The sequence below is a fragment of the Babylonia areolata genome, chromosome 8, assembly GCF_041734735.1.
Source record: "Babylonia areolata isolate BAREFJ2019XMU chromosome 8, ASM4173473v1, whole genome shotgun sequence".
NCBI lineage: Eukaryota > Metazoa > Mollusca > Gastropoda > Neogastropoda > Buccinidae > Babylonia > Babylonia areolata.
This window is the reverse complement of record NC_134883.1, coordinates 36,271,579-36,299,576: the sequence shown is the minus strand read 5'-3', so window position 1 is coordinate 36,299,576 and position 27,998 is coordinate 36,271,579. Positions and strand designations below refer to the sequence as shown.

General features: G+C 38.2%; 1 protein-coding gene across 1 annotated transcript; it reads left to right on the top strand.

The window, feature by feature from the left end:
* Nucleotide 1: 1 nt before the first annotated feature.
* Nucleotides 2–27,992, top strand: LOC143284773 (pre-mRNA-splicing factor 18-like). The gene is made up of 10 exons (XM_076591751.1): nt 2–157; nt 10,056–10,160; nt 11,620–11,697; nt 13,730–13,846; nt 14,610–14,756; nt 19,364–19,432; nt 20,751–20,891; nt 23,946–24,017; nt 24,643–24,798; nt 25,202–27,992. The coding sequence occupies exons 1-10, from the start codon at nt 86–88 to the stop codon at nt 25,283–25,285; spliced, it is 1,041 nt and encodes a 346-aa protein (XP_076447866.1). The 5' UTR covers nt 2–85; the 3' UTR covers nt 25,286–27,992.
* Nucleotides 27,993–27,998: the final 6 nt, after the last annotated feature.

Below are 27,998 nucleotides of genomic sequence, written 5' to 3'. Positions count from 1 at the left end.
TATACTTGAATCTTCCGTTTATCAGGGGACATAATTATCAAGTCAAACCACAGCCTATTCCCCGTCTTGTTTACAATAGAAAGAGATGGATTATTTGAAGAAATTGAAGGAAGAGATCGAAAGAAAGAAGCGAAAGCTCGAGGAGAGCAACGTTCTGGTACGTTTTTTTGATATGAAAAAATAGATTTAATTGTGGTTTGTATTTGGGAAGAGAAATATAGGAGTAGAATAGTAACTGGGAGGGGTGGCAGGAGGGGTGAGGGGGGAATTGTAGGGAACGGTGGTCAGGAGGAGGGTTGGATGTGATGGGGAGGGGGTGGGGTTGTTCCAGGTTCAAGAGATGGGAGGCCAGCCTGGACTTGAAGCAGTCCAGTGACTCAGCCATCAGAACCTCCTGAGGCAACTTGTTCCATTCTGGTATGGTCCTCAGGAAGAATGTCATCTGCCTGTACTGTGTCATGCAGGTGGGGATGTTGTAGCCGTTAGTCTGGCTATTATTGACAAGTGGGGAGGTGGGCAGCGTGGAGAGGGAGAGAGAAGAATGGAGGGAAAAGAATTTTGGCCCTAACGGCAACTGCACATGATATTGTGAACAGAATCTTCACTTCAGACCATGTCATGAAAATGAAACGTACGCAAAATATGGTTTGATTGTTTTCACTTTGCTTACTCCAACTTCTATTGATCTAAGCTACCCTGCCTTACATTTTAAAGTCTTGATTAAACAACCAGATAATGCATTACGAAAAAAAAAAATGCTGTCTAGGGTTAACCAGTAGAGTACCTATAAGACATCAGCTGACGTCCAGCAAAAAGTATTGCCATAGTGCCTATAAGATGTCCACTGACGTCCTGCATATGTTTCGATTTTTCCTTCATTGGAGTTTGGTTCAGTTCACATAAACAGATTCTGAACACTTAGTTTGATGTGTCTGCATTATAAAAATACTATTTAAATTAACTTATTTCAAGTAAAAGACCTCTTTCGTGATACGCATGTGAAAAGGGGGTTGCATCATGTGCAAACAAATGCATTGAAAACTGTGTCCAGTAAAGCAAATAGTCACAGTCAGCAAATTTACACAATTCTGAGAGCTCTGCTTGTGATTATGGACAGCTTACACGATGGAGAAGGATCTCTCTTGTCTGATGATTGGTTTGAAAACGAAGGTGATTGACAACGACAGTTATGAAACTAACAGCCCATTTTTATGGTAATTCAGTCTGTCCATCCAGTCAGACAGTGTTTTTGAACAACTGGAAATGACTGACATAATACGTACAGCCAGTGTTGGAAGAAGAGAAGGAGAGGGAGAGGAGTGATGTAAGACGATAGGTTGAATACCAGCCAGAGGTCATCAAGGGAGCGTGGCTTTTGGGAAGAGTGTACTCACATTTCAAAGCAGACAGAAGGCAATCAGCAACCACCAATGCCCCATGATTTTCATGAAATGCAGTGCTGGCCCTGCACTGGCTGTGAAACACATGGTTTTTGTTTTTAACCTTTTTTTTTTTTTAGCTGAATCAGAGGGATGACTTGTTTGAAGAGGTGGCAAGCCAGATGCACAGCAGACACTTTAATCAGCCCACATGCAACTTGAAAGGAGGAAATGTCATCAAAGAACTTCACCCTCTCACTTGCAAACACTCTTTGCTGTCAAAAAGCTTGCCAGTTCAGTTTCTGGGACTGTGATTGACCTTTTACATTGACTTTACTCACTTTTGTCATTATTGGGACAGTGATTTACTTACATGTCTGCAAGAGCTGTGATTTGTTTTTATAAGCTTATAGCCTGTTTTAATTTCTTCTACAGGTATAATCTGACAATAGGCTTGCTATTTCTAGCTGTATTTTGTTTCTTTTCTTTATGGATGTCATTATGTAGAGGTGGAAATAGACTTTTTTGTTGCACAAAAATTATTATCTTGACTTCACATGCCTGAACAGTTACCTACAATCAACCTAATTGGGGAAAAACGCCCAGAAGCAGAATCTACACTCATTTTTCTTCACAAAAATGACACTTTCTTTCTGTATTGCCCATAGCTTTTGTGCTAGAATTTTTTGTGATTTATTACCCCTGAATCCTCAAAATTCTCTGGCAAGGGGAGAGCACTTAAAAATTTTTTTTTTTTTTACAAAATTCTCTGGCACTGAACTGGTTAATAGGAATACTGTTATTGTGTTAAACAGTCATGATTTGGCTATATTTCTTCCCTGTCATCCCTCTACGCAGGTAGTCATTGTAGTTGTAGGTTAGGGACAAAAACAAGCTTTGAAGCTTATAGTTATATGCAGTCCCTTCATTGATCTAATAACATATTTGGTGTCATATACTGTACCATGTCAAACTGATGCAAACTAGGCCTATCGGTTTGCTCTGCTTGGCCAAATTTCGCGCGGCTAACAGTGAATGCCAGGTTTTTTTCCCTGAAAAACGGGTATATATTTAAAAAAGATTTTGTGCTCTTTGTTATGGTATATATCTTTTTTGAAAGGTAAACAAATAAAGAATACAAAACACATGATGTTTTCAATTATATATAATATATATTTCTAATGACATGCAGTTGTTTTGAAATCAGTGGGTTTTTTTTTTTTGGTTGCATTTTCAGCTTGTTTGTTACAACATTAGTCAGTTAATTTGCAGAACAATATATTTTCTGGACAAATGGATAATACCTGTATACACAAATTATACTGGAACAGCCACAATATTGCATTGGACTGCTCCAAGTGATAACATACAGATGTGTGCCCCCTCGGTCTCCATCCTCCTCCTCTTCCACGCCTCTGAAATGGTCACTTTATCCAATTCTCATCAGACCGCGTTGGCTGAGTGTCAAGAATATTGCTCACAGTGTGTCCTGCTAATGATTTGGTCACGTTTCTGTCATCTGCTACAGCTGTACATCCGGCATCACTCACTGATACTGATAGTCGTATCTTGGCCAGTCTCTTCATTGCTCCCTTTATTTTCTATCAAATCGTCCAATAAAAGTTAATCATTCATTTTTTGTCTTCTTCGAATTTATGCTTCAAATCTCTCTGAGCATCAGCTAAAGAAAGCAATCTTGGTTGATTTAGTGCACCATGATCACATATCTTGACCACAGTGTCCGACATTTTGCTGAGCAAGTGAGGAGCCAGGCAAAACACTGGGGCAGTTACCCAACCAAATTGTTCAACATAAAGGACTGCCTCAGGACACAATGGGGTTTCTAGCTATGAATAGAAAGAATCTAGAAAGATTCCTCAAGCTAAAGCTGCCAGTATTTTTGTCAACGAACTCAATACAAACCAGGGAAAAGTCAGAATCTTTTGATGATGAGTTCAGTTATCTCGTCATTGTGGTAGCAAAGCTTACACGCTTGCGCTGGCGAGTTATCTCGTCATATAGGCAGCTTAGGGGTTAAATGAGGTGGCAGTTGGTTCGAAACATAGGTAACTTGGTTACTGAAGCAAAAACTTTCCTGTGTTAGTATTTGAACATTGTACATTTTTTTTCCATCATATTTCTTGTGGAACTGTACTGAGGTGCAGAGAAGAACTGATATAGAGATACATGAACATGACCATTATATGTAGCATATATATATATATATATTTATATATATATATATATATATATATAAAATATATATATATATATATATATATATATATATATATATATATCAATGAGATCGCCACATATCCTTCTAGTAGTTCTACCCTCAGTTAATTATCATCAACTAAAACTAAGTCATCTAAAGTAGGTCCTTCTTTACTGTGTCTTAATTGGATGTGTAACTTTCTGAATGAGGAAAGCATCTGTTAAGGATTTAAGAAACTTGCTCTTTAATTTACCTCTCCAAATTCCATTTGCACATCAGGAAAATTGAAATCACTAAAAATACAAACTTTAACTAAATTTTTTTGATCTCAATAGTTCACTTTTTGTGTGTGTGTGTTTTCTCTTGTTGTGTTAGGACTTCTATAAATACAACCAATAACTACAGACTCATCATTCGCTCCTTTGAAAGTACACCACAGGCTTTCTTCAAATGTTAAACTATTTAATTGGTCACATGCTCTGGTATTTAGGGTTTTGTTGAAATAAAGGGCCGCACCTCTCTTAGCATCTTTATTTAGAAACATGTTATAATTTGTTATTTCATGTTCACTAGTTGTAGTAATTCAGTATCACACATATAAAATTGGTCATTTTGGTGTTTCACTTTCATCTCAGTGAATCCAATAATATCTGGTTGTATATGTCTTAGTCTTACTAACAGTTATCCTTTTTGTATGAAAAACCTGTCCAATTGCTTTATGTATAAGAATCCTAGAATATATCATTATCAGAAATATACCTTGAATTGTTCTGTTTGTAACCATTTACACTATTTTACTTTTTAGTATTTACACAAGTTTTGTTTTTGAGTCATTGTCTGTCTGCCCTCCCTTTCCATGCCTCAGTCTGAACTGATGCAGGACTGGGTGCCTGATAGTCCGTGACCTCAGCAGTCTTGTTCCTTTGGTCTGTTTTCTGAGTCCAAGTCACAATCCTTCTCTCCCTGTAGTTTATCATAATGTTCTCTTATCCTTTTTATTTTATGGTTTTTAAGCCTTCTTTTAATTTTCTTATCTTCTCTCTTTCTTTGGGTGTGTTGTCATCATTTATGTTGTCTGTCCCTTGGGGACACATTCTTGCTGAGATTGGTTACATTTTCATTTTTTTCTTTTTTGTTTCTTCAGTATCAGCAGTCGTGGTCTTGAATTTGTACCAATTTTAGCTGGGCCAAGTATGACTGGATCATCTACATCCACATCGTCAGCAATCTTTTTCACCAGTTTTTTAACCCTGTCCCAGTCCTCCTGTTTTCTGCTTTCAGCAGAGTAATTGTCACGTTCTTGCAAGTTCACCACAATTATATATATATATATATATATATATATATATATATATATATATATTCTTTTTTTCTTTTTCTATGTATTGTATAATTTGTTCTTCTATTGTTTGCTACACTGTTTTCCTTTCAGTAGACTCTTGGCTGCAGGCGGCATGTTTTGCCTCAAGGTTATCCATTCTATTTCTAGCTCAGTAGCTGTCAGATTGTTTAGCATTTTCAGAACACTGTCCAGTTTGCTTTCCATTCTTGTTGTAATTTAAGTCTGCTTGGTTCACTACATTTTTTGCACAGCTGCACCATGGAATCTCCTCCGCTTAAGGATATATGTATTTTGCTTCTGTAAGTTCAGCACAGCTTCAGTGGCTTCATTTTTTTTTTTTACAGCCATGGCACTCTGTTGCCTCTCTAAGTCTGTTGCTTCATTTTCCATGGCATCATCACAGTTCACACCCTATGGTCCACCATTTTCTTATTTTGGTCGCCTGTTTTCGCAGTGGTGTTTTTGGCTGAGTTTTTATGACTGTGATTCATGATTCAACTATCTTAATCCAGCAAAGATGAACAATGCTATAGATTTCTTAATTAAATTACAATACAAGTAATTATTAATTTGTACCTTACCTTGGAACCTTGAAAATGTTAATGGTGCTGTCAAAAATAGAAAATGCAAACGAAAATGACAAGTTGTTACACTTACAGTGCAGGAGTGCTGAACAGTACAGAAATAGAAACTCCTGTGAAAGTGATGGCTTAGTGACACAAGAAAATTTTTTCAAAAATCAACTGTTGTTTTTTTCTTCCAAGGCTAAATGCCTTTGGAATATCAGGCTGTTAAACAAGCTAACGTGCACCTATTTTCATTGTTTGGTAGCAATAACCATATAAATTTCATGTGAAAAGAACAAAATTTCTTTAGTGCAGGAAGTTGCGTCTGTTTTGGTGTGCGACCTTGACGCTGTTGAAATTTATGTTCATCCTCCTTCTATGGTTCATATAATACTATTCTTTATTTTTTTAAAAAAAGACTGGCAGAGTGAATATCGACGCCTTGTGAACAATGCTAATTCTGTCTTGAGGGGAAATATTGTGGATATTCCCCATGAATTTATCACCAATATCCATGCTACTTTCTGCTGTGTCCTTCCTTAATGAAAGTCTGGATGTTTTATAAACTGAATACCTGTGCTGTGACCCAGTGAACTTCTTTCTCAAAATGTTTGTTTTTATAAATACAGTATGTACCTGTAAACGTAATGCCTGTGCTGTGACCCAGTGAACTTCTTTCTGTTTTATACAGTATGTTCCTGTACACATCTTGACCATCTCATGTGTGTGTGTGTGTGTGTGTGTGTGTGTGTGTGTGTGTGTGTGTGTGTGTGTGTGTGTGTGTTCTTGATTCTCATGCTGTCTATGTCAGTGTGTGCAGTCTTATATCACTAACATGTGTCTGTGATTGTTTTTCATAGATTATTATCTCAATCACTATTGACTTAGAAGTTTTACTACTTGTCAGTGCCAGATAATTTTGTATTGCCATGACATTTTGAAGATTCAGGGGTAGTATTTATTTAAAAAAAAAAAAAAAAAAAAAAAAAAAAAAATCTGATACATAAAATACAGGAGATACGGAAAGAAGGTAATAGTAATAATAGTATTTAAAAAGTTTATATAGCATAGAATCAAATAATGTTGCTCTAGAAGTGCTTTACACAAGTTACAATTGTTCCAGTTTTAAAAATGATACATATCATCCATCAATACATGTAGGCTGGTCCAACTAAGTAAGCAAACATGATAAATTTTGACAAGGTATTGTTTCAGAAAATACTGAACTCAATGTCCATGGATAGTAAACACTCCAAATTTAAGATCCAAAACCAGTCGTGATATCACAATGCCCAAACTATGCAAGACTGAACTACAACACCCCAAAATCAGTCCCACTCTTCCTCCCTCCCCTTGACACAACACTTGACCTCAACAACACACACTGAAAACAGAAACAAGCACAAACCCACACTGTAAAGGAAAATGAATGTGGATTGTGAAACTGGGCATTTTCCCCATTTATTGGGTTGTAGATAGCTGTTCAGGCATTTCAAAGTGAAGATAGATTTGTGAAACAAAAAGATCTATTTCCACTTCCACGGAATGATAATATCCAAACAGGGAAAAAAACAAAACAGAGCTGGAAGTAACAAGCTTGTTGTCAGGTAAATACCTGTAGAAGAAAATAAAACCAGTTATAACTTACAGGTTTTTCATTATCAATCACAACTCTAGTACATAGAAAAAAATTATAAGTGAATAACTGTCCCAACAGGAACAAATGTAGGTTCAGTCAACATAAGTATCAATCATGTTATTAGAAGCTGAGTAATCTAGCTTTTTGACAGCTATGACTGGTAAGACTAAGAGTTGCCCCCTTTAAAGTGGGAAGGTCTTTGATGACATACACTCCAGGTTGAAACTGGGCCCACTATTCTGTTGTGCATCTGGTTTGCCTCTTCTGTATAAAATAAACAAGTCAGCCATCAGATCAGTGAAAAAAAACGATGAACCAGGCGGAGGAGGAAACCTTTCCCAACGGCTGTGAAGGTGGAAGAGGATGACCAAAGGGTAGGGGGAGCTCTTATCCTTGGCTGGAAGTCCTCCTAGGAGACGGAGCTCCAAAGAAAAAACCTGCACCTGCCAAGGCCATCCTACACGTGGCAGCATCTGCACCTGTGGGACTGTGAGCATCGGTAGGCGAGTGAGTGGGGAAGGGACTGCACAACTCCTCCTCACTAAAAAAAGTCACCTGTGCTGGTAGGCACAAACCTCAAAGCCTGTGACATAGAAATCGCTTCCTGGGAAACTGATGCCCTTGACTGCTCTCGCTGGAGGATGCTGTGCTCTAGTGGCACAAAGACGTTTGAAAACAAGAGAATGCTGGCCATTAAGGAGAAGCGTGAGCGAAGTAAGCAGGGCTCAACTTCTGGAGACGTTTTCCATTGCAACACCTGTGGGAAGTGCTGTGCATCCAGAATTGGCCTCTTCTCCCATATGAGGACATACACCGACAGATAAACCTGCCTGCCTACTCATCCGTCGGACCGATGGGAGACTCCATCATCACAATGAAAACACTGGGTTTCATGAAAATTGTGGATTAATCTATTGGCTGTTGTGCATTCCTGGCAGTGCTCAGTGAAAGAAAGAGTTCACTGATGTTCATGACCATGCCCCTTCCATGCCCTCTGACTGGCATTTGACCAATCTTACCCTGTTCTCCCCCTCTTCTCCCTCTTCTTCTGTTTAATAACTTTGTCAGTCAGTGTCACCTGCTCTGATTGGATAGATGCTGAACTTGCATCAAATGTAGCCTTCAGTTTTATCATTGACATTGTCATCACCTTTATTAGTTCATGTTAAAACAAATCATCAGACAAGAGAGATACATCTCCTTCATTTTACCTAACCATACTCATTTAGGTAGCCTACAAGTACAAAGTTGTGCAAATCTGCTGACTGGGACCACTGTCTTTGCTGGACAAAACTTCTGATGCCTTATATGATTTTATGAGGCAACCCCCTTTTCATGCGCACTCCATGTAGTACATATAGAAAATTGTTATAAAGAAGAAAGGGGTCTTCCACCTGTTAAAAACTCATTTAAATAATTATAATAATAATAATAAAATGCAGGCTTATATAGCACAGTACCTCCATCTCAGATGGGGCTCACCACGCTTTACAATAAAATATACAATTTTAATACTATTACTAAGTGACGTAAAGTATGTTAAAGTCAACACAGTTTCACATGACATTGGCTAAAATATACACATAATATATGTAAGAGTAAGTGACATAAAACTATATAAATCAGCACAGGCACCATCAATTTCAAATTACACAGGCGCATCACAGCGAAACAAAGTACATCACATTCACCACTGTCAAAAATAAACATCGAGGAACCAGGTATTTGAAAAACACGCCAAAATTATCACAGATACAAATCAACACAAAGAGCACATCCAGCAACAAAATCACAGCAAGCATATATATTATATGCAGATGGAAACGTTTCAATGAGAAAAGTGCAGTTTGAAAAGATGTTTTGAGTGCTCTCTTGAATGCGGGTGTTGGGATGTAATGGAGGTGTGAGGGTAGTGAATTCCATTGTTTAGGTACAAAAAAAAAAAAAAAAAAAGAAAAGAAAAGGAACAATCACCATAAGTTTTTGTAGGAATAGTATTTTTTACTATCCAGACATAGCAGACTGACCACTCAGAACCAAACTCCAATGTTGGAAAAGTCATAATAGATGCACATGTCAGTAGATGTCTTAGTTATAGGCTCTAGGGCAACACTTTTTGTATGATGTCATCTGACATTTTACAGGCATTGAACAGGTTAAAGTTCCGATAGCCTTTTATGGCCATCATTGCAATGAATTCATATCCACTGTGTTTAGGGCTTGGCATAGGAATGCATCCATGGCCTAGTTCTCGGAGTCTCCTTTGGCTATTTTAACCTTCCAGCCAAAGTCAGGTGCCCATTCACACTTTGGTGGAGTGAGGAAACTTCTAGTAAAATGCTTTTCTCAAGGACACAGCACCATGCAGAAACAGGGCCTCAGATCCTAATCAGTTGTGAACACTGGATCTGAAGTCAAACGCCTAACCAATTATGCCATGGCACCTCTGTCTCTGCACACAGCTAATTTGTAAGAGTATTGACTATTGCTGGGAAACAAAATTTAAGATTGAGTAGGAAGAAAAGTCTCTGTCCCTCCACCCCACCCACAAACACCCCATCCTCTCTCTCTGTCCATTAAATACTCTCTCTCCTCTCCAACACAGTTGTTATATTTGTCTCTATCAGGACTTTCCTCCTACCACTTTTCTTCCATCAGCATACCCAGTCTCTCCCTATGTCTTGATGCCTTTCTCAGTTTCTGTGTTAGTCCAAGAACTTTGCTTCTGTGTAAGTCCAAAGACTTTGTTTATGTGTTAGTCCAAGGACTTTGTTTCTGTGTTAGTTCAAGGCCTTTGCTTCTGTCTTCTGTGTTAGTTCAAGGCCTTTGCTTCTGTGTTGGTCCAAATACTTTGCTTTTTTGATGATGACTGATTTGATTGAATTTGATAAGAAATCATCTACCTTTGCAGAGGTCAGACAAGAAGTATTTCAAACGTGGTGAATTGGCAGCAAAAGAAACCGAGGAATATTTGAAAAAACACTTCCCGCAAGAGGCTGAGAGAATCCAGGACAAGGTATGGTAATCTATTGCTTTTAAAATGTTATTCAAATTAGATCTGATTAGTAGTGTCATTGTCAAGGAAAGAATGTTTGAACATATGGATAGGACCAGATTTTTTGTATTTATTTTGTTTTGTATTAGGTCAGGAGTTGGGACAGGATGCCTGGAGTAGACTATCCAGTCTGCTAGACTGAATCTGAATGATGGTGTGGGTGCTTGTTTACAGATTGAATTATTGTCATAAATGCAGCTTCTGTCAACTGATCAGTGTGCAGAATATTGCACCCAAAAAACATCAAAAAAGAAATCATGGCAGCTCTGGAAAAAAAAATTAAGATAAATTTGTGATTCAGTGAATGATTTCTATCACAGTATCAGTTTCTAAAAAAAAGAAAAGGATGCAAATGTAAAACAAAACAAAAAACAAACATGACAAAAAACAAACAAACAAAAAAAAAAACCACAGACAAAACAAAACGTAACAAAACAAAAAAAACAACATAGCATTGCTCGTCTTTCAGTCACAGCAGAGACCAGACAATGAAAATTGTGAATTTTCAGAAAAACAAAATTTCAGTAAAAAAAAAAAAGGAAAATAAGTTTTTCTTTGGTTTTTGTGCTTTAAGTTTAATGTGAATGTTTGTTACTAATGTTAGTTGTGACAGTCATTTTTATCACTGTTGATCCCTTATGAAATAATGTATATAACTAGATTTTTTACATATAAAGAAAGAAATACACAAGTAAAATTTTGCACATTTTTCTTTTTGACTTTGAGTTCAAAGATTACAAGTTTTTAGTCAGAAACACTGAAATTCTGGAATATACCAAATGATTCCACAAGTAGTGTTTATTGTAGCTTTCAGAATTTCAGTGTTTGTTGCCAAAAAATAACTGTAATTTTTTGGTATGCATCTACACTAATCACTAATGATAGAGGAAGAAGGGAAGAAAAAAAGTTTTATTTGTTTTGTCTGTGAGAGTAAGTGTGAATGTGCATGCATGCATGCATACACAGACTTCACAGACAATTTATTGAAATTATACACACACCTCTATAAATTGTCTGTGAAATCTGTCAGTGTATCTGTGTGCATTTTTGTTGTTGTTGACACATTTGTTGTTCATGTATACATGTATGTGTATGAGTTTGCAAACATGCACCACACATGGATACATAAATGTACTTAGCTTCCCTGTTCCTATGTGATTAGTTTTCTTTGCTTTTCTGGCTGCTCTAGAGTAGTGAGTGTTGAATGTACTTAAATTTCATGTATGTTTAAAAAGTTGAAAATTGTTTGACCATTAACTGATTAAGATGTAAGATTTTAACTTTATTTTTTGTTTGAATTCAGTAAATGATTCAGATCAGTGAAGAAATGTTATTTATTCTTGGTTGAATATTTGTATACTTGTGACTGATTTGTGTTGTTGTTCAGTTTTATTGAATTATTGATTTATGTTATTTTCAGACAGAAGACAGATCAAAGAAATCATCTGGCAAAGATCGAGGTGAAGATGAGGAACGAAATCAACAGCCCAGGAAAGAGGTTTGTTACTGGTTGAATAGTGTACAAGCATTATTTATATTGTACTGTATTGTATTGTATTGTGTTATTACTCTGTCACAACAGATTTCCCTGTTTGAAATCTGTGCCATTTTCCCCTGGGGAGAGCGCATTGCTATAGTGCAGCGTCACTCCTCACCTTTTTATTTTCTGTGTGTAAGTGTATTTGTTTTCCTTTCAAAGTGAATTTTCCTGCAGAATTTTGCCAGGGACAACCATTTTATTGCCATGTGTTCTTTTACATGCCCCAAGTGCATACTGCAGGGGACCTCGGTTAAATGACTAGCGTCCAGACCACCACTCATGGTCTAGACTTGAGGAGGGGGTGAAAGTGCTGGTGAGGGTGGCATTTGATCCTGTGTACTAAAATTCTCTTGCTTCCTAGGTGGATGCATTACCACTAGGCTACCACTCCACCTGGCCACCTTGCCTGCTGTCAGTTAAATATTCAGTCTTCAGAAAAAATGGATTTATTAACAGTTAAACTGATCACATCCAGGCAAAGCAGTTGTAAGATACTGTCTGCGGTTAGTGTGGAAAAGCATTCCTAGTTCAAATGGACAACTATCTTTTGATGTTTTATTCTTGACTCTTCAACATGGTCTACGGGAGCTTCCAAAGGGTCCAATAAGTCAAAATCTGCTGCAGTCAGTACAGGCGTACCTGTGTATATACATGGTCTTCTAATTTAACTGGATACTGATGGGGATTGTATGTGCATGCATGTTTGTGTGTTCGGTGGTCCTATCTTACTATAAAATTATGTCACATTATTTGTGCGCTCCTAACTTTGCAGCAGACCTTTCATTCCTAAATAAAAGAAGAGGGTATGTTTGCACACAGCCATAAGCATCTATTTAGCCAGGTATAATTAATTTTCATTAATTTTGCAGCTCCATGTTTTCAGCAGATGTTCTTGGTTATTCATTGATAGCCATTTTTATATATAATTATATTCAGTATAATCTGCTTATTTTGAACATTTGGTTTCCTCATTATTATTTACTCTTTGTTTTTATTGAGCTGACAGGCAATGAATACTTAATTTTCAAGGTCTCATGGTGGTTGTTTATTTCTGTTTTTTGTTGTTGTTTTTTAGTCACTGTTAAAAAGTAAAAGTTATGTTAGCTATTTAATAGAAATGGTCTTTGCAGAGATGCAAGCTGTTACAGTTTGGCAGTATTTTGTTACACTCATTCGTTGTTTGTTCCAACATTATATTAACAGAAAAATTGTTCTGACGAGTTCATTTTTGATTACATAGCATAGTCACATGCTTTCCTGTCATAACATTGCCCATACACTCTGGACCAATTGGTCATGAAGCCAGGGCAGTCACTACTAACCTTGGTCTCACGTGATGATGCTCACCAAATCACATGCATGTTTACACTGAAACAGCATTGAGTGGACCAGTCAGCTTAATCGATTCACACTCAGTTTGCCTGAACAAGAGAGAACTTGGCTAAATTAAGTTACTTCTTGGTCAAACTGCACCTGTGCCTGGTGGATTAAGCTATGGAGTGCGAGGAAGGAACAAGTGGTTCAAAACAGAGAAAGTCAGCCATGGATTCCAACTGTGAGAAACAAGACGAACAAAGACCAGTGAAGCGACACAGTGCCACAGATTTGTCAGCAGTAAAGAAGCAGCAGTGGAAATGGAAGTTTCACCAAACGTACACTGTAAAATATCTGTGCATCTCTCTATTTTGGCGAACTCTCATGCTCGTATTGTGTGCTTGTTAAACATTAACAATTACAGCCTCCAATAAGCAGTTACACCATGTTGCAGGTAGGCCCAACTGTTTGTATGCATTGTAGATAAAATATACGTTTGCTGATGTGGCTCGGAGTCTGAGTGTTCCTACCAAATTCAGAATGTTCCTACCACATTTCCTATTGTTCCTACAAACACTTGACAGGGGTCTTTGTGACTAACTGGGTTGTCGACAGGTTGATATTTAGTATGAACTGGCCAAATATCATTAAAAAAAATTTAACTTGAAATTTGCAGGTGATACGAAAGCTACGTGAAAGAGGGGAGCCTATCACCCTGTTTGGAGAGACCCACTATGAGTCCTACATGCGTCTGAAGAAACTGGAATCTCTCATGCCAGACATTTCCAATGCTGTGAGTACTCTACAGTGTGGTGCAGGGAGATGCTGAGATTGTGAGATGATATTAAATGAGACACAACACTGTCAGTAGTGTCATCTTCGGAATGTAATAAATGTATGGTGCATTCGCAGACATATACACTGTTCACACACATACACACACATACACGCACACACGCACACACACACACACACACTCACACACACACACACAAGCACACACACTGACATATATACATGTATACATGCTTACACTCGAACACACACAAAATACTGCTCAAACGCTTCAATGCATGCAATCTCCAACTTGCCAACTCAGACATGCACATAGTGATATACGCATGCATGTGTGTACAATGTGATACAATGCATCGCATTGTCCAGTTTTGTATAAAATGTAACAACATAACGGCATGTATACGGTGTGCATGAAGGCTACATGCATGTGGACATACATACCATGTGTATATTTATCTGGCTGTGCATGTGAACATATGCACATACTCGTCATGCATACTCAGACACAGACAGACAGACACACACACACACACACACACACACACACACACTCTCACAAACACACACACGCACAGACAAAATCACAATTACACATGTGCATGCACACACACACATACACACAAACACACACACATGCAGAAAGGCACACATTCACAGGCACGCTCACATTCACTCTCACATTCATATGTACACTCCCGAATCATGTAGTTCCCTCACCACCATGTGATGGTAAAGTCATGATTTCACTGGACGGACAGGGTGTGGGGGAGAATGACTTCAAGGCTGCCATGGACGCTGTGGACCAGCAGTACCTGAACGACATCATCTCCTCCAGTGATGACCACACTGATGCTGGCACTGAGGTGTCTGTCAAGGACGATGGAACCACAGAAGAGGATTTGCCTGTAAGTGCTTGTACTCATCGGTTTTGTTGTTTTAAAAAAAATAAATTTTTTCATCAGCAGATGTATGTATATGTTATATAGAAAAGAAAGGTGGCAGAATGGTAAAGATGCTTATCTGCTAAGACAGTGTTGGGTTAGATTCCTGCTTTAGCTCCTTCTCTCAAGTTTGACTGGAAAAACTGATTGTCTAGTCATTCAGATGAGATGATAAACCGAAGTCTCATGTGCAGCATGCACTTGACATACTGGAAAAGAACCCATGGCAACAAAAGTGTTGTCCTCCTGCAAAATTATTCAGAAGAAATCCACTCTGATAGGTACACAAATGTAGATGCATGCTTTCAAAGCCCGACTAAGCGCGTTGGGTTATGTTGCCGGTCAGGCATCTGCTTAGCAAATGTGGTGTTGTGTATACGGGTTTGCCTGAATGCAGTTGCACCTTCCTGAGAAAACAAACTGAAGTGTTGGCTTAAGCCTTTCACTTTCGACTGCGGATATATCTGCGGTTTAGGGGTAACTACATAATCAGGTGTCCAGCCACTCAGTTACATGTGCTTTCCTCCCTTGCAAATAGCAACTGCCTTGATGAGTGTTTCAAGCAATTTCTCAGCAAGTTTTGGCTGGATTTTGATGCGTTCTTTGCGTTTTGTAAAGTGAAAAGCTGTTGAGTGTGGCAACATGTCTGCCAGAACATACAGTACAAAAGCAGTGGCTAAAATTTTGTTTGATTTTCCGCACATCGTTGACAGTAGCAACTTTGAAAATGTGATAGAAAAGTAATGTTGTTGCTGATCAACTGAAGTGATTCTGGTTATCCTGATGTTGAAAATGTGATAGAAAAGCAATGTTGTTGCTGATCAACTGAAGTGATTCTGGTTATCCTGATGTTGAAAATGTGATAGAAAAGTAATGTTGTTGCTGATCAACTGAAGTGATTCTGGTTATCCTGATGTTGAAAATGTGATAGAAAAGTAATGTTGTTGCTGATCAACTGAAGTGATTCTGGTTATCCCGATGTTGAAAATGTGATAGAAAAGTAATGTTGTTGCTGATCAACTGAAGTGATTCTGGTTATCCTGATGTTGAAAATGTGATAGAAAAGTAATGTTGTTGCTGATCAACTGAAGTGATTCTGGTTATCCTGATGATGATCATATGCTACAAAGTAGATCAACAGGACTGGGGCAGGGTCAGGTCAGAAGTGGGTAGAGAAAACCCGCAATATTTTAACAAATAGTAAAGAGTGGTAACTCTCTCCATTCACAAGGTACACGACTTCAAGTCAGTGCTGCTTACAGTACCGATTCAGCGAGCACACAGGTAAATAAAAGGTACATTGGAACAAACCCATACACTTCTTTAAAAAAAAAAAAAAAAAAAAAAAAAAAGGAAGCGCCGGGCCTGTCCTTATACTGATCATTTGACATGTGCACACAGCAGCAAAGACAGAAGAAATGTGCAAACACAAATTAGCTTTTATTCAAGACTGGCATAGCCTCTTTAATCCTGAACAAGCCACACAGAACACATGGACAGTTCAGAACAAACACATGGTTGTCTCAGTGGTCTTTCAACTGGAAATTTACAAATAATGAGGCCAGGAGATGAAATGATTAACAAATAGTAAAGAGTGGTAACTCTCTCCATTCACAAGGTACACAACTTCAAGTCAATGCTGCTTACGCTACCGATTCAGCGAGCACACAGGTAAATAAAAGGTACATTGGAACAAACCCAGACACTTCCTCAAAAAAAGGAAGCGCCGGGCCTGTCCTTATACCGATCATTTGACATGTGCACACAGCAGCAATGACAGAAGAAATGTGCAAACACAAATTAGCTTTTATTCAAGATTGGCATAGCCTCTTTAATCCTGAACAAACCACACAGAACACATGGACAATACAGAACAAACAATATTTTATCTTGAAACCTTCATTTTGGGTTTTCAACTGCTATGAAACCCTCCAGATGAAAGCTTCAAGCCGAAATATTGTTTGCAGTGAGTTTTTGTGTTGTAAAAGTGTTTGGGTTGGGGTGTGTGTGTGTGTGTGTGTGTGTGTGTGTGTGTGTGGTCATGTGCAGTGTTATGTTTAAAACAACACAATAGTGCATGAAACAACATAAGTGCACTTGGCTGTTGTGTCTGATACATTTGCTAATATTTTAGCACTATTTGCACCCATAAAATAAGTTAACTTGAATTTTCTTCTGTTTTAAAAAAAAAATTTTTTTAATAATATTCTGTGCATTTTTTTAATGCGAGTTACCTTCCCCTGATTTGGAGTTATCTGATCCTGTCAACATTCAAGTTATGATAATTATATTTTCTATTCATTTTCTTTCAAGAAAGCATAAACATTTACATACTTTTGAGCATTATTTAGAATTTTGTGATTTTTTTTTCAGTGGTTGGTGATTATTTTGCAAAAATCACAAATAGTTCTTGAAGTGTAAAGGTGAAAGGGAACACATCTGCCAAGGAAGCAAGAGAATCTGAGTGCACTTAAAGAAAGAAAGAAAGGAAGGAAGAAAGAAAGAAGAACGAATTTGGTTGGTGGTTGGTGTGAGAAAATATGTAAAAGAAATGAAGAAGAAGAAGATACACAACATTTCTTGTTTTCAGTCCGTGCACACTGTTCAAAAATCGATTTCAACATGAAGACGTGACGCAGTGCATGAAATGAAAGATATATTAACTCCAGAGAGCTCAAAATGGGTATCTTTAACTCACTCGGGACGACAAGTTTTCTCCCTTGCTTTTCCCCACAGACGGCCCATTTGTAAGGGTTAGGAAAAAAATTACAAAAAATACAAAATACTGTGTAAGAAAATGAAACTTTCAGAACTGGTTTATTACGTGTTGAGCTATTACATGTAAAAAAAAATCAAATTTCTCATCTTATTTTTACAGTTTTGCCATATGTAGAAAATACTGCCAATTTTTTACCTCGAATCACCATACCCATGCTCACTTTCTGCATTAAATTCGCTTTCTTCTTCGTCATCATCCACCTCTTCAGTGTCCGACCCTTCAGTTTGTAGCATTTCAAGTACTTCGGCAACCCTAAAACATTGCCGTCACTGCCTTGTTCACTTCACAACATTCTGAGAAGAGGCCGCTTTGCTAACAGGCTGGCACGCGAGCAGATGACCGGTCAGTGACTTTGTCAGCGTGTGTGTGAGACAGGCCACACATCCCATATTAACCAATCATACTGTTCGATTGTGGAGTGACCCAGAATAGCGCACTCTGCTTGGCTAATCACAAAATCACGTGTACAGCGCATGATGGAATTTTACTTTCGGAGAATGCTATTCCATTCCTTCGTCCGAAACCGAATACATTTTGTGTAGGAATGCGTGAGCATTCCTTCGTCCGGAAAGAGTTAATAGAGTGGTGTGAAGTATCAAAATATGTTTTATTATATATTATTCCTTCCTTTCTTTCTTTCTTTCTTCAACAGTATTTTCTCCCCCTATACTACACCTTGAGTGGTGATCTGGATGCTAGTCATTCAGATGAGATGATAAACCGAGGTACCATGTGCAGTATTCACTTAGCCATGGCAGCAAAAGGGTTGTTCCAAAATTCTTTAGAAAAATTCACTTTGATAACGAACAAATACACTTCAAGACGGAAGAAAAAGGGTGGTGCTCTCATTGTAGCGACACTCCCTCCCTGAGGAGAGCAGCCAGAATTTCAGATGGAGAAGTCTGTTGTGATAAAAAGAGTAAGACAGTACAATACAATACAATACAATACAATACCAATACAATACAATACAATGCCATTATGGTGTATTGTATTGTATTTCTCTTTTTTGTCACAACAGATTTCTCCAGGGAGAGCACCTTGCAACACTGAGAGCACCACACATTTTTTTGTATTTTTCCTGCATTTAGTTTTAGTTGTTTTTCCTATTGAAGTGGATTTTTCTACACAATTTTGCCAGGGACAACTCTTATTGCCGTGGGTTCTTTTACATACGCTAGGTGCATGCTGCACACGGGACCTTGGTTTATCATCTCATGTAAATGACGACATGGAGTCTGTGGTGGTACTGCACTGTGGCGACATGCTTTCCCTCAGGACAGCAGCCAAAATTGCACACAGAGATATCTATTGTGACAAAACATACAACACAACACAACACAACACAACACAACACAAGAGACTAACTGCCCCAAGGATAATATGTCTTTACATTGGTAGAATCATCTCTGGTTTGGTGTTCTATATAACCATCTGTTCCATCACAAAATGGCAGTAGTGTTAGTAAGTATAGAAGTATGATTTTTGTCAGCAACTGTGCAAAGTTGAAATCAGTGATCCTTATAGGTGATTACATGCAGCTCAGTGCATTTAAGAATGTTTTTATTTCATGTTTATTTGATTTACTTCCATATTATTATATGATATTTATTTTTGAGAATCCAAACCATTACTGCTTATTATGTTACTTTGTCAGAGTGATTCATCTTTCCTTGAATTCTAACTGGAAAAAAAGGCTGACACATTAAATAGAGCTGAACGTTGAATTGTTTATAAGCTCAGCCACTGTAATCGAGTTTTGAATTTACTTGGTATCTTGATGATTGTGCAGAAAATGCGAGCTGAGCTGGGCAGTGCAGAAGCCAAAGAACACCAGGATATTATTCTCCGCTTTTTCAAGGTAAACCCCTGTTTTATTTCATTTATGCTGTTTTGCTGCTGTAAAAAGAAGAAGACAGTGATGAACTTTCATCGGACGATTTAATAAAAAAACAAGAGAGGCAAGGCCTTCAAGACTCACTTGTGATACACTTAAAAAAAAATCCAAGCTTTTTATGTATTGAGTATAATTTCAAAATGTAATGTTTAAGATGAGAAAGATCAGTTTAAAGCAAATTAAGTCCCCTAGCATTAATTACAGAGTAATTTCCCTTTTTTTACAATCTGCACCAAAACGTTTGCAAAATAAATAAAACTTCCATGCTTAGCAAAAGAAGTTCCTGTTTGAACAAAAAATGATAATAATGACTGCTCTTGTTGTTGGGTCAGAATATCAGATCAAAGTGCCAAGTTTAGAGAATACAAAAAATATACATATAACAGTAAATGCAGTTTGCATATAATTAGGCTTCATTTTTTATTTTTTTGTGCCCATCCCAGAGGTGCAATATTGTTTTAAACAAGATGACTGGAAAGAACTGAATTTTTCCTATTTTTATGCCTAATTTGGTGTCAACTGACAAAGTATTTGCAGAGAAAATGTCAATGTTAAAGTTTACCACGGACACACAGACACACACACACAGACAACCGAACACCGGGTTAAAACATAGACTCACTTTGTTTACACAAGTGAGTCAATAAAAGGAGAAATGAAGAAAATGGCCAAGATATGACGAACAGTGAGTGACACGGGCTGTACAGAGAGCAGATAACAGACACGTGACTGAATTATTAGCAGTCCACAGTATCAGCGACATTCTTGGCACTGGGCCAGTAAGGACTGAGCAGGACTGGACAAAGTGTCGGGTTACAGGGTTGGGAGAGGAGGGGGTGGAGGCCGAGGGGGCGTGGCCTCACATCTATGATATCAGTTAGACTAGTCACAATATATTGTGAATATGTCTCTTTTTTGTTTTATTGTGGTTGTTCTAGTATAATTTGTGCATGCAGGTATCCACTTGTCCAAAAAATATCATATTACTGTGCAAATCACCGGACTGTTTGTAATGAACAAGTTGAAAATGTGACAAAAAACAAATCACTGATTTCATGTCATTGAAAATATACAAAATTTTAAACCATCATTTGTTTTTTCTTTGTTGATTTACCTTTCAGAAAGTATACACTTTTATGGGTCTCTGCAGTAACAAAGCGCACAGAATTGTTTGAAAATATATACCCAGTTTTTGTGGAAAAAACCCTGGCAAATTGACTTCACTTAAATCTTATTTCCCTGGCAGAGAAAGGGTTAATTAGGTGTTATTTTGTGTTCTCAGTTCATCCTGAAGGAATGGGGTGACCAGCTGAATGCTCGACCGGCCGAAGAGAAACGGACGACGCGAGGGAAAATGGCCAGCGCTATCCACACCCAGACCGTGGCCTACTTGAAGCCGCTCTTTAAAACTCTGAAGAACAAGGTATGTTGAATGACAGGGAAGAGAATATGGTGAATTGTTGGTGAATTTCTGTTTTCCATATTTTGCTTTTACTTAACTATTGTCACCGTTAGTGACTAGTCAACTAGACAGTTCACTGCCATAGGCTACTTTAGTCAACTCACAGGGGTCATGTTGAACGGACTGTTCTAAATATTGTAACAAAGCTTGACAGTTGCAGCCAACTTTCCCACACAGTCGTATATTTACTAACCTTCTCCCCTTGACCGAGTTTGAAGTGAGCAAGTCCACTGAGTTGTTTTGACAGATACCGAATTGTGTGACTGAGAGCGTCAAGTCTAAGATATTTAGCGCTGGGGGGTGTTTTTCACACAGAAACTTGGCAGTGAAAGAGTTAAACTAAAATATTGTCTCGATGATTTTTATGTTGTCTTATGACAAGTTATGTGCTTCAACTTCAAGGGGCTTACAGGAAAAAAGCAAGTGAGCCAAGATTTTCACACAAAGTCTGATAATATCATGTACAGTCTTCCCCTCCCTTTTTTTTTTTTTTAAAGTGGTATTTCTTCATTAAGTTGAATTCAGATTTAAATTTTATACTATTTTACAAGCAAGAGTGAACATGCAAATTTATGTATGCTTTATGTCTTTGAAGAATGTAAAAGATCCACTGCCGTTAGAGATATGGGTTTGAGTGGAATTTGTTTCAGCTAGTTTTCACAGGAGCAGGCTGAATTAAATTTTGAGCCCTGGTTTGCACCATGTTGGTATAATGGAGTGATGGCTTTAAGGTTAATGTGCCCACTTTGGGAAGGAAAAGATTCTGGGTCCACTTACTAGCCAGATTCCTACCTGACCAACTGGAGTTTGAGAGAGTTTTAGGTCTTATTGTTGGTCTTTCAGATGAGACAATATGAAGATTCTGTGTGCATCATACACTTAGTGCTTTTAAAAAACCCTTGGCAGTAAATGCCTAAAAAAAATTTTCCCTCAAAAATTGCAATTGATTTTAAAAGAACCCATGGCAGTAAATGCCTTAAACGTTTTTGTTTTTTACCCTGATACAGGGCTGCCTACCGTCCCGGGGTACGGGTATTTGTCCCGGAAAACAATGAAAACGGACAGTCCATCCCGGGAATCCACTTTTCGGTTTCGTGTCCCGGGAAAAAGTCTTTTGGCGAATACGCATCGACTGACTATGGCCACACCGCCAAAAGTGTGACCAGCGCGCATGCGTATAGGCCGATGTGGAACTTTCGAGAGAGATTGAAATAATGGCGTCGAAGCGAAGCAGCAAGGAGTGCGAATCTACATCGAAGAAGAAAGCAAAACGGCATCAAACTTTCATTGCACACTGAGACATGGCCATTTATTAAGCGCGGCAAGACAGACACTTACGCTTGTTGTGAAATTTGTGCCTGCGAGTTTTCCATCGGTTCAGGAGGACGGGACGAAATCACTCACCATGCGTCGACCGAGAAGCATAAAAAACACACCAAAATTCGCGATGCTCAGAAGACTTTCCAGATCACTGGATTTCTTCAGCGTGCGAGAAAGGAGGAGAACCGTGACGCTGATGCAGTCATAAGAGCGGAGACCATGATGGTAGACTTAGCTGTTGAGCTGAATTTGCCAATGGCTGCCCTGGATAAGTTCAGCAAAGCAGTGAAACTTATGTTCCCCGACTCTGAAATTGCTAAGCAGTTTCAGTGTGCGAGAAGCAAAGGGACAGATACCGGTCTCTTCAGCCCCAGCACAGCTAAACTCACCTTTGGAGATGTTGTACATAGTGTAAATAAAGGTAATTTTTGGTGTCATATACTGTACCATGTCAAACTGATGCAAACTAGGACTATTGGTTTGCTCTGCTTGGCCAAATTTTGCGCGGCTAACAGTGAAAAGACGGGCCCGCCCGCTCTCAGCCAATCAAACGCCTCTAAAAGCTATAAGCGCTGAATCATTCCTTTGGCCAGGGCTCTTTCCTTTTTAATTTTTCATTTCATTTTCTTTGAGGTGGTAAAATCTGACGTCATAAGAGGTGTCCGTGGAAATCAGGCTTTGTCCCTGGTTTTTAAGATGTGTGTCCCTGGAACTTGAAAAGGGGGGTAGGCAGCACTGCTGATACAACAAAATATATCTGCAGACATGCCAGCTACTACATTTTGAGTGTAGCATGCTCCCCTGAGCTCTTGAATGCTTTGTTTCTATGCTCATGATAAGTAGCAAGAATCAAGCAGTTTTTGTTTTTAATTAGATAAATCAGTCAGTGCTGTGAGCAAGTTGAAAAGATACAGAATAGGAAGGAAAAGGCTGGAAACAAAACCTGTGATGTAGGTGGCACTGTACTTTCAGCTGATGAGAATATTTGTTCTATGGCTTGTGATAGGCCTGAGCGCCAGTTTTCATTCTCCTCCACTTCCATTCCAGAAGATAAGACTGTTTCCTCCTGTTCTCATTCTCTTCCTGTGTCACTTCCTTCAGGCACTCCATCTTCTTAAAAGAAAAAAAAATGTGAAAAGAAAAGGCAGCACTGAATTCATACCAACATTAAATAAACAAACGTCCATACAGTGCTACAACAAAGCTGACAGCAAAGAACTCCCTTGTAATCAACCATCATAATGTGAATTCACACGATGGAACACATAATGTTTTATAACTTTTTGAAACCCCCAAGCTCTATAAATGGGAGAAGTGGCAACATTGTTGATTTCTTCCCCCTCCACCCCTGCCCTTTAAAAAAAAAAAATCTTTCTTTTTCTCTTTTTCACTGTTGATTTCTTTGTTCTTTCAGAATGCCAGCTGGACTAGGATTGAGTGTTGGTGCTGCAGCTGTAAGGCACTGGTTTGCTATACTGAAATGATGAAAATGCTGCTGTCAAGTCTTGTTAGTAGTTGGCAGGTCTGTGCAGTTCTCTGACTGATATAATAAAGTACCCACCCTCCTGTCTACCCAGCAGAATATTTTGTACCTGGAAGGCTGGGTTATCTTTGAGATAGAAACTGCAGGTCTTATTTTGGCTTTGTTAGTTCTCATATGAGAAAATTAACTGTCTGTGATTGTGTGTGTTTCAGGAAATGGAGGAAGGACTGTTGGAAAGTTTTGTGGAAATAGTACAGCATATGATGGACAGGCATTATATCAAGGTAATGTTTCTTTGTTTCATTTCTTCATAATGGAATGTTTCATAGAGTGTAGTCTGGTTGTATGTTCATACATATGTGCATAAGTGTGTGTACATATCCTTGCATTGGTCTCTGTGCGTATGTGTGTGTGCATGTGTTTGCGTATGTGTTTGAGTGAGAATCTTACTTGTAAACTTACTGAAGATTTTGTTTTGATTTGGTCATATTCTGTTCAGTGATTATTGTTGTAATTTGTTAAGAAAAGAATGCAGAAGTATGGAACATACAAGTAATATTCTTCATCCCCTTAGATTTCCAAGTTTTGGACAGTAGTTGGACTGCCCCCTGCTTATTGTAACCCTATGTGAATTGGTGCATGTCTTCATATGTCCATGATATATGTACTTGAGTATATGCTGGCATCAGTGGATGTTTTTTTCTTCCTGAATTGATCAAAACTAGATTACTCAATGAATCTGCCTACATCTCTTCAATTTGTGATTTTTTTTTTGGGGGGGGGGGGAGGGGGTAAGGGGTAGGGGGGGGTAGGGTTTTTTTGTGTTTTTTTTAATACAATTGAACTATTATTGTTGTTATTATGGTTACAATCATTAAATTATAATTATGTTACATTTTTGTTACCTAGGCCAATGACTCTTACCTGGAGATGGCGATTGGCAATGCTCCTTGGCCCATTGGTGTGACCATGGTGGGTATCCATGCCCGTACAGGTCGTGAGAAGATCTCCTCCCGATACGTGGCTCATGTACTCAACGATGAAACCCAGCGCAAGTACATTCAGGTCAGTGTTTCCCACGTTTTGCAGTATATTACACAGTTGAAAAAAATACATTCCTTTGAAGAATACTGGCATATTTTGGCTTGGTTTGGAGTTTTGTTTGTTTGTTTCTTTCTGCCCTGTTTCATAGTGCATAGTCTCTTGCTGTATGGCCCCTTGTGAATCTTCCAACCACAACCACACCTGGGCTTGTTGTGTCACAGTCCCTGCACTGGCAGTGCAAAGAATCTATCTGTGTTTGGCTGCTATAAGGACATGCGCCGGAGGAGAGGCATTCAAGCCCAGGGTACTGATATTAAATGACCTGAAGAGAGATTTCCCTGGCTTTATTCTTTCTTTCTTTCTTTTTAGAAATGTTGCGTACATACATGTGCACAAGCTGACAAACCAGCTGTGTATGTTGCAGGCTGTAAAACGACTGATCACACAGTGCCAGAAAATTTTTCCCACTGTTCCATCCAGGAGCTTCAACTTCCAGTGCCCGGTGTGACATGGTGGTGGCGTGATGTGTGACAAACTTCACAGACATCGTCTCTGCTTCACCTGACACCTGCCCATGATTTGAGAAGGACTAAGTGTGAGCCAGTCAGTTTGTGCGGGCTGGGTCGGGGGACATTGTCATGGGCTGGTTGACCTGTCTCCCAGGCCAGCTGTCAGGGATAGCAGCTGTACTGCTTCTTGCACAGTGTGTTCCACTATCAATATACTGCTGGGGTTAGATGTCTGTGTTCTTCCACATGGGGGGAAAAAAGTCTGTAGCTTTTCTCTGGAAGATTAAAAGTACTGAAAGGAGAGGCTAACAGTTCTACAGAACATCATCATCAAAACGCCTCTCTTTTTTTCTTTAATATTTACATCATTATTAGAACTCTTCTGTCTTTTTGGATTTTTTGGGTTGTTTTTTTTTTTACATCATCCTCATAAGTCCTTAGTAGTTGTTGTTTTTTGCATCATCATCAGAACCCCTCAGTTTTTACTTCATGTTCAGAACTTTTAGTTTTTTAACATCACCATCAGAACTCCTTAGTTTGTACATCATCATCAGATTTTTTTTAACATCATCTTCAAAACTCCTCAGTTTTTTTTTTTTTACATTATAAGAATTCCACATTTTTTACATCCTGATTGGAATTCCTTTATGTGCATCTATCATGGGAATTCTCGTGTTTTAACAGCTAATCTTTTGACAGGAATGTTGACTGCTCTCTCTTTTGAAGAGTAAGGTAGAGTGAGGAAATAGCAGAACTCATGTACTTGATTCAGAGCTGCATGAGGAGCATTGGGTTACTAGAACTAAACATTGGAGGTGTTAAACGACATTGCCGCAAGACCAACTGTCTGTTCATTCATAGATAGAGGTTCAAGGACTGTACATATTATTTCATCCCTCTCTGTGTGTTTATGTCTTCTTCTCACCATGATGTCTGTTGCTGACTATAGGATTGTCTGCATAAGTGTGTGTGTGCGTGTGCGTTTGTGGATGAGTGGGTGGGTATGTGTGTCTCTGTATGCGATGTTCAGCAAACAGACAAACAGCAAGAGAGGCAAGGCCTTCAAGGCTCACTTGTGATGCACTTTAAAAAAAAAAAAAATCTATCGTTAAAATGAGTTCTGTATTTGTTATTATAAAGCTTCAGGTTAAAAGAAAAAGAAAAAAGAAAAAAAAGTCCTATCGGCAGATTCGAACCCCACGCGTTCGGGTGAGAAGAAACTGTCTTACACTATCGTGGCTACTTAGCTGACATTCAAAAATATAACATGTAAACATGTTTTTTTAAAGGGCGATAAATCGATTGCGGTATTCGCAGTGAGAATGCTGTTTAAATCATATATTCTGTTGTATCTTGGCATTCAAAAAATCTTAAAGGGCAATTAAAACTTCTTTTTAAGTCTGCGGTAAAGGAGACGTGGCTATTGCTGCAATCACACTGCAACATTAAGCCGTTTTCTCTGGATCTAGATAGATGTACAAGTTTAGTTACACCTGGTTGACACGCTTGATTCAATTTCTCTTTTATGTTCATTCTAGTTTTATAGTTTTAAAGTTGATATGAAAATTGAGTATTTTGTTAAACAAATAACATGTAGAGCCAAGTACAAGTACTTCTAAACGTCGTATGAAATGAAAAGGAATTCATTTTGAGAAAAGTCAAGACTGGAAATGTTTACGTTTCATCAGTTCAAGGGTACTAACTCTCATGTTTATTATTTTTAACTGTGAATTCCGACTGATTCTGTGGAAATTTTTATGGCAGTTTGGGGCAAAATCCAGTAAGTCATGAGGCGTTAACAAATCTTTCTCTGAATAAATATTTAACGGTCTCCTTCTCCAACTTTCCATCACATGTTATCGTGTATTATCGATTGAATATGGGATTGAATGGGCAGGTCAACAACTTGAAACAAAATGTCGTCGTTCGCGTTTGCGAAGAATATGAGCACGCGCTTTGAATATGTATAAATATGTGTACGCAATTGATTTTTGCCCATGACCTTCAGGGCTCAGCCAATAGATCTATAAAGTCCACTCGTCGTATTGATTTTAGTATTTTCCGAAAAGGACCACTTGGGTGAATGAACATAGTGAAAGCCCTGTACACTGAGAGTAAAACACACAAGCTTTTTATGTATTGAGTATAATTTCAAAATTTAATGTTTAAGATGAGAAAAATCAGTTTAAAGCAAATTAAGCCCCCTAGCATTAATTACAGATTAATTTCCCTTTTTTACTATCTGCACCAAAGACATGCAAAATAAATATAACTTCCATGCTTAGCAAATGAAGTTCCTGTTTGAACAAAAAATGATAAAAATGACTGCTCTTGTTGTTGTGTCAGAATATCAGATCAAAGTGCCATGTTTAGAGAATAAAAAAATATAACTATAACAGTAAATTCAGTTTGCATATAATTTGGCTCCTTTTAAAAAAAAATGTTGTGCCCATCCCAGAGGTGCAATATTGTTTTAAATAAGATGACTGGAAAGAAGTGAATTTTTCCTATTTTTATGCCAAATTTGGTGCCAACTGACAAAGTATTTGCAGAGAAAATGGCAAAGTTAAAGTTTACCATGGACACACACACACACACACACACACACACACACAGACAACCGAACACCGGGTTAAAACATAGACTCACTTTGTTTACACAAGTGAGTCAAAAAAAAAAAAAGAAAAAAAAAAGAAAAAAGAAAAACAACAA